We start from the raw sequence: 8,559 nt of genomic DNA on the forward strand, positions 1-8,559 counted from the left end.
GCAAAATAAATCATGACGCGTGCAGAAACAGAAAATGCTCGAGATCTCACTAGAAGCTAAAACCACCAAAAGAATACAAAAAAAAAAATGCTTAACTTGAGACAGAAAAATAGCTGAAAATAGCATGAAAATTAAATTTTGACTAAAACAAACAGCATTAAGGCAAAACGCTACGATCTAACCCCGCAGCAATACAGATTCGCATGTTGCACGTGGCTGCCGCTGTGGCTGCAACACATACACGCTTCTGGCGTTGCATTGCGCGCGTTGAAACTGTAGCCTTCACAACAACTGCTAACGGCTGGTCGTTACTTTAGCATAGCGGCCATGATTGCCACATTTAAGTTAACTTTCTAAGTTAATAAATTTAAATACATGTAATTAAGAAACCAAAAGTCTGCGCTTATGTTGTTGTAGAGCAATAAATGAGTATATAAAGAAGTTTTGTTGTAAGCAGTAGCTGCAATGAATGTGCAATGAGAAGAGGAAAGAATCCGTACATTGGCGTTAAGACATTTGTTAAGTTATATGTAACGGCATAAGTGATTAATATTATAACATGGACCAATTAAATCTGCGTGTACAAACAAAAACCGTTATGTGGCTGACTTTGAAGCTTGCCTGACGCATTGATTGTCGAGAGTGCGACTATGAAATGTATACATAAAAGTTCTTCTGCAGAATCTTAGAACCTAGTAGAGTGAGGGGATTTTAGACTCAGTGGTTTCACAAACGGCCTAAGGTCAGACATCCACTCTACCTACCGATCTAGTAGAATCTTATTGGCTTACTTAATATAATAACAAATTTATTTTGTTAGATTTCAAAGAATTAAAAGTTTTTAGTGGGTTATTCACATATTTTGGAAAGCAGCAATAATCCGTAACAGATTTCTTGAAGATACATACATATCTCGTCAAAAGAAAAAGCTTTCCATACAAGCATTTTTTCCGATCGTTCAGTTTGTATGCTATAGTGGTCCGATATTGGCCGTTCCCACAAATGAGCAGCTTATTGCTAAGCGAAGAACGGGTGCAAAATTTCAGATCGATATCTCAAGAACTGAGGGACTACTTCGCATATACATATATAGACATGGCTAAATCGACCCAGCTCGTCACGTTGGGTCACTATCCAAATAACCAAATGTCTGCTAAGTAAGTTTGCTGTTTTTCCCGTAGAATATCTTATCCAATTATTTGAAGGAACCAGTATGTGTGTGTATGTATCACTGATCACTTAGCCAAATCCTTGTAATAGCAGTAGCCTTCATTTATCGTCAGATTGGAATAATTGCGGATAACATTTAAAGACTGTATCGGGAAAGATATTATAAAGAATTTCTTCCGAATACTAAATTGAAAACTACCGTTTAAACGTGAAGCAAAGTTCTACTTCTCCTCTTCTAGACTACATAAATATTCATCTTTCGATGATTACAGTCTGTCCCTACGGAAGTTCTTCTGATCGAATTCAAGGACATAATAAGCTAGTTAATAGATTCTACATTAAATAGAGTAATCTAGCTTTGAAATTACACTTCCACTCCATTGAAGGTAATCGCAACCTGTTAAATGCTTCTAAAATGGGTGCTAACATTACCTTCACTCTTCCACGCTCTAAACCATGACTATTGCCGGAAGTGTGCTATGTATGATATGATAATTTATCATACGAGCTTCTCTATTTAGTGATACAAATTTCAATCGATTCATTTTTTTGTTCCGGAACGAAACTTTTTCATCTCATTGCGGATGATAAATTCTTCCTTCTTTGCAGTAATTTGTACTGAGCTCTATTCTTCGTATATCACTTATATGTCTTCTTAAATGAGTCGAGAAACAGTATAACCAGAGGCATGAAACACTCTCCATAATGCTCTAACCGACTTCGAAAAGTTCTCTGCATAAAAATTCCTTCACGCAGAAGTACATATCCTCATTTAACCAATGCACCCCTTATACCATGGGCTTTTGCACTTAACGCAAATCTTATTTACATAATTATCTTTCTTCTACCTGTTGCTTGACGCTTCTAGCTGTCAAAACAACTAAACATCACACCCTGAGTAAACAAATTCAAAGACGGAAGCAGAGTAAACGGTGGGCAGGTGTATTGAATAATAATAAAATTCATATTATTTATACGCATGCGCCTTAGAGTGGCCAGCTAAATGTTACAGCTACATAATAGTGCACATTACTCTATTCAAACGGTGAAGAATGCGAAACTTACACGTTGGCCACTCTCGTGACTTCACCCTCTCTATCTATACGACGCCGTAAGGCCAAAGTTCGACGGCAATCGCAATCATTTGTGATAATTTGCAAAGAAATTTTATTTGCAACAGTCAGTAGCGCTCTCAAATGCTTACCAAATGCTGAGAAACGCTGTGCCAAAACGTTAAATAAAGCGGAAAAGTATAAAATAATATATTTTGTATTAAATTGAACGCCGGTTCATAAGTTTTTAAACAAAAAATGAGTAAATCGCTTTTACGTTTTCGTGTTTGGTGTCTTGTGGGTCTGCTGCTGTCCGTCTATGCCACATATGTGGAGCTGAGAGCGGAAAGGGATGCTGACTACGTGGCAATGTGCGATTTGAGTCCCAAAATCAGCTGCACCGCAGTCTTTACATCAAAGTAAGTTAAAGTAGTAAATATTTATTTTCTTTTTAATGTTCAAATTTATTTTATTTATCAGCTACGGCAAGGGATTTGGTCTCACACAATACTTTACCAGCTGGAATCCACCGAATGGTGTACTCGGTGTTGGATTCTATATACTGCTACTGTTACTAAGTAAGCATAAAGTTGGCGATACAAAACTTGCTTCAAAATTTTTCAATAAAATATTGAAACTTTCTTTTCTTTTGCTCCTCGCAGCACCACCAAGACACCGACCTCTCGCCTGGCTGCAGCTAATACTCTGTCTTGCTTCCAATTTACTCTCTGTTTACTTGGCATATTTGTTGTATTTCGTGCTGGAAGATTTGTGTGTGGTTTGTGTTTCGATTTACGTTGTCAACTACTTCTGTTTGTGGGAGTCGTGGCAAATCTACAAGCAATCTTGGCGGAACGACGCGAAAACGCTTTCGAAAGCACTAAACGGCTTTGATAAAAATAAATAAATTTACAAAATAATAAAGAGTTATTTTAGGTTAGAATTTTTTAATATTCGTGCTTCTCAGTTTAGTTTAAATTATACCTTACGTTTACAGTTATGTGTCAATATATGCATATTTGTTTAAGACTTTATCGTTATATTTCACTTAGAAAAAAGCATTTTTCAGTTAAAGTGCACTAATTTTGCATAAAAAAATATTTAATATTATATATTATATTATATTAAATTAACTATACGGAAGCGTTAATGTTATTGAAATTAGTGAATGGTCATTTAAAATTACAGTTCCGTACCCATTATGAAGACCAGAATGATGCAAGCTTTGACAGGAATGCTTATGTGGATCTCAATTCCTTTTTCACGACTCTGCTGATATTTATACCCTGAACATGGTAGGAAACTTCGAAGACCCTATAAAATGAATACATAAATGATCAGCATGTTGAACTGGGTTAATTTAGCCATGTCCGTCTGTCTGTGCGTCCGTCCGTCTGTATATATGCAAACTAGTCCCTTAGTTTTTAAGTTATCTACCTGAAATTTCGCAGCTGTCCTTTTCTCACTAAGAAGATGCTCATTTGTCGGAACGGCCGATATCGGAATCAAGTTCTTGTAATAAAATTATTATTACTATTATTTTTCCAATATATGGCGTTATTTAACTGTATCTCGCGTTGTATAATTCCGATGGGGTTCCGCTGGATGGTGTTGGAAAGATGACATTTTATGCTAAATGGTGATTTAGTTTTGTTTGAGCGCGCATCAAAGATGGACACTAGCAAAGAGAAAATATCTATATTTTACAGTTTTTCTTCGATAAGGGCGAAAACGCAAGCCAGGCTGAAAATGTGAATAGTGTTTATGGTCCTGATACTGTAACAGCCAATCATGCGCAATTTTGGTTTCGTTGATTGCGTTCCGGTAATTTCTATGTCAAAGATGCACCACGTTCTGGAAGACCAATTATCGAAAAAATGTATCAAATAATGAAAATCGCCGAGTCCAAACATCGATTAGGACTGTCCAGGACCTAAACAGTGCACCAAAAACCGTTTGGAACCATTTGAATAAGGCTGGATACGAAAAGTAATATTTAAAGCATTCAATTTCATACAAAAATAATGGATTTCTTTTTACTATCCCTAATATACTTGTATTCGCTTGCTATTCTATATACATATATATAAATGTAGATCTGACTTTAACAGTCTTTGCATTTATATCTCTTGTTTGCTCGGCTCGCGACTCCCCAAGGTCAAATCTTGAAAGACAAGGCATGGTCGACAGACCACAACGCTTTTACTTTTAGGTAAAAGAAAACTAAGCATCATAGTAGGGGTCATCAAAGGATATCACAGCATTTACGAATGATAGTACGACACCCGATTGAGACAAGATATCAGCCACTCTCAATGTTCCAACTTAAAACACATTTGTTTAATTGAGGTTGTAGTTGTTTTATAAAAAAAAAAGATATTAGAGCTCAATCTATTAAAATACATATACATTTATATCGGCAATGAGAGTTGTTGATCTATAGTTAGATATTTTTTAGTATTTAGGAGAACCTTTTTCATGAAAGAATTACTTTTAATCATTGGCTTACTTATATTAATCGGAAGCAGTGATCGATTACACTTGCTGGTTGCATAGTAGATAAATATTTTGCAACAGCGGAAGTCAGCAAAAGCGCTTTGATTTGGTTCAAATTATATACGGTACTTGTATTAGATTAGATTTGACTTAGCATAATAGTTAATATTGTTAGAGATATTAGTAACACCAGCATTTATTACGAAATGCGTTTGGTATTTATGGCATTTACTCAATTATCAGTTGGCCCATCTTTTCTGGCCTAACACATCCGTTAACCCACTGACCGCCATTACTTCTCAAATCAAAAAATATTAGAAAGTAACGGCACTAAGCATAACACCTTTACCGGCAATAAACGCGGTATCGAGCCAACACTATCGATATGTATCGGCTGTCACTTCGGTATATTTGCTTGCGAGTACAAACAATAAACTCCGTTTAAGTGAAACATATTAACTTCCATTGTGCACATGACGTTAATCTCTGGCTGGCGTTGGGTCAAAATGGCAAAGCCACCGACAAGCGAATCGATACGTTGCCACCTACCACCACGTGCAGCGTACAGCCGAACGCAAGCGCTCTACTGACATACACACATACGAGTATACACATACATACACATGTACATGCGTGGTAAGAGTGTTGACAAATTAACGAAATCGCTAGCGACCCTTTGGCCCCGAGCGAACAATCACTAAAACTCCATTAAAACAAAAAATAAGTAAATAAATTAAATTACCCGTAGAAAAACTATAATACGCGCATACTCATAGTAAAATTTATATCCGTTTAAGTGTGGCGACGAGTGCAACTTGCACATACGACTACACTGTTATACCTACGGTACGGCGAACTGCATTTCGAATCCGCAATCACGCATTCTGGGTACTTACACGTACGTACCTGGGCACCTATGCACACCCCACTCGGCGACGTACACGTACACAGCTGTAAATTGCATGAAAAATATTATGCAATTAATTTTATAGCACGTTTCGTTTTTTTTTTCTGCTGTGCTAGGCATTTGCGCAAACGCGCGGCGCTGGCTGCCGCATGACGGCGGAGTAGGATCTGGCGCTGTGTTCGGCTGATGCTCGAGTTGGTGGTCGTGCGTGCAACAATTTGCATTGTTTATTTTGCGTTTGTTGTTGTTGTTGTTGATGTCAACGCCAAGCACGTGTGTGGTTCTAGTATTGTCGTCATTGTCGTTGTTGTAACTATGTTTTCCAGTTCACTTACAATTCTTGTGCGTTGATATTTTAATCACGCTTCAGTCGAATTGCAAATCTTTTTCGTTATTTGGCGTTCTATGGTGCAGTAAGCCGGCACTGTGGGGGTGGCAGCAGACGATTGCACTAAAAATTAATTGTTTTTGTGCTGTGAAAATTTTGCATAACCAAGAAGATTAATATTTAGTGCTCGTATTGCGGAACTGTTGGACTTACAGTAGAAAACTTAAAGCACATAATTCCAAAGAGGAGTAAAAAGTACTAGTGCCAGCCAGAGTAAGACGGTCGTTTAAATGGACTCGAATATGTTCGAGTCAAAAGAATGTAAGGTTTCCATATACCAGGGCGTCATTATAACACCAACCATATTATTCTTCGCTTAATACTTTCAACAAACGAGTGGAGTACATGAATTTTTAAAATCCCTCTCAAGTGATCTACTGTAGTGGTAGACCCTAAAATCTCTAGTTACTAGGAATCATATGCGAATATGTGTCTACTCGGCAATAGGAATGACCAAATTACCACAATCACTTACTGTTCATAGGTATTCAAGTATATTTTCAGAAATTCCTTGAAAGTCTTCAAGCATACTTCCTTCCTTACTACTAGGTTTGAGTTGCTTTAACATAAGTAGTGCTAAAAAAGATGTCTGAGAAGATATTCTACAACGCTGTCTATATTTTTTGATGGATTTTATGCGATGCTTTTCTGAGTTAAAAATTCACTCACTGGCCTGATCGTCATTGCCGATGATCGACTTCGAACAAATTAATAAAATTCAAGCAGCTAAGCTTAAATGTGTTGCCAAAAGCAGTCGAATTTAGAACCTGAATGTAAGCCAATACCAGCCCAATTAAACTGCGACACCAAGTTAGGTTTCTTGTGGAGTAAATAGCTACGAAAAATTCAACAGAATCCCACATAAGTAGAAGGATTAAGGTAGTCCTAATCGAGCTTAAGCAGAAGCTTCGGAAGTCTTGCCAATCATTATATAGTAATTGAATATTTAAACGGAAATGCAACTTGTCGATATTTGACAAATACCATCTCATCCGTTGTTTTCTGTATCGAATAGACTCTAGTGAAGATTTTAGAGAGCTTATGATATTTAGGTTAATCCGATCCAAAATAAAAAAAAAAATATTATACACTAAATTACTTATTAATAAAACTAGTGGGAGCAGGTCATATCGAAATAGCAGATAATTTCAAAGCCAATGAGCTTGCAAGAAAAGGAATCTCAGCTTCACTATCAGTAGTACTGCAATAGAGCGGAGCTCCGCAGTCTACTTATATTTTAGTACTGGATAGCTCGAATACTAGCGCTAGAGAGCTCTTCAATCTCAGAAAAGTTTAACCTTGCGCTAGTGGTACGAGTTTTAATTTTTCAAAACGGTATACACTTACCGAATTATAAAAGTTGATTGGAAAAAGACGACGTTGAATTAGCTCAACACTTTCTTCTCTCTTAACTGTACCACCTTGGTAATATCAAGCCTGAAACGTTTTTGATCTAACACTTTCAGCAGCATATTTGGTTTGTTCAAGGCGTTTTGTCGAGACACGAAAATAAACTGGAAGCGTTTTTTGGTATCCCAAAATACTGCCTTTGCAGTCTTAGTATATTTAATAGCTTGCGAATCAGCCCCAGAACTATGACTTTCCAATACAAAATTATCTGTAAATTCTGTGTAGTCTTAATAAAGAGACGCTCAACTAATATACTATATCACAAGGCCGCTTGGCAGTCATTCATTCTGCTGACAATTTCCTGTGAACCTTAGCGTCGCACGATTTCTGCTGTCTCCGCCTGAGAATAATTCGGTTAGCGTATGTATTTATGCCAACATTTGACTAACTAAGTTGGAAGTTGACAAAAGTATAAAATACAACACACACACACATACACAAGCACGTGCCGTTCGTACTTCTAACATTCATATGTGAATGGTAGTGAGCAAACGCCGCAAACTAAAGATCGTCCAAGAAGTCATCGCACATTGTTCGCACATCACAATCACCTACAAGCATATAATGATGAGGTCGATGATGATCACAAGTTGGTTCGCTTACTGTTTGGCAACACGCGCAGCAACCCATATGGGCGCTAACAATTGCCGATGGCATTGATGTAGGACGTCGCAGCAGAAGCTGTCTCTTGTCAAGAAGATAAAGAAGAAAAAGAGCATAAACGCGCGCACGCGCTATCAATCCATTCACTATATGCGCATGCGCATTGTTTTTGCACCCACATGAGTAAAATGGCATCAATTTATAGATTTCTCAACAGTTTTGTTGCTCAGCAAAAAATCATTTACTATTTTATATTAATATTTTATAAAGTAAAAATATTTTTTTCTCGACGCGGCGGCGCAGTTTTGTCGCCTTTGCGCCACATTTTGCACTTATTATGCCACTAGGGGGCGAACGGCGTGCGCTGCTCGCTTACTTTTGATTTCGTTTATTCATCCAACAAACGATTGAAGCTATGAAGAGAATCTTGGCGGCTGTCTAACAAAGCGAATGATGCGAACGCGAGCCCACAGCTGCCGCTGCAGGAGAACGAAATGAAGATGAACGGCGGCGACTGCGATTGCTGATCGCGA

The 8,559-nt window shown here is 37.6% G+C and overlaps 1 protein-coding gene across 1 annotated transcript; it reads left to right on the plus strand.

Annotated features, from left to right (window-relative positions):
- Window positions 1-2,256: 2,256 nt before the first annotated feature.
- Window positions 2,257-3,286, plus strand: Vkor (Vitamin-K epoxide reductase). Its single transcript, XM_014235325.3, has 3 exons — window positions 2,257-2,641; window positions 2,703-2,800; window positions 2,885-3,286. The coding sequence occupies exons 1-3, from the start codon at window positions 2,481-2,483 to the stop codon at window positions 3,127-3,129; spliced, it is 504 nt and encodes a 167-aa protein (XP_014090800.2). The 5' UTR covers window positions 2,257-2,480; the 3' UTR covers window positions 3,130-3,286.
- The last annotated feature ends 5,273 nt before the right edge of the window (window positions 3,287-8,559 follow it).

Source organism: Bactrocera oleae, chromosome 4 (assembly GCF_042242935.1).
Source record: "Bactrocera oleae isolate idBacOlea1 chromosome 4, idBacOlea1, whole genome shotgun sequence".
NCBI lineage: Eukaryota > Metazoa > Arthropoda > Insecta > Diptera > Tephritidae > Bactrocera > Bactrocera oleae.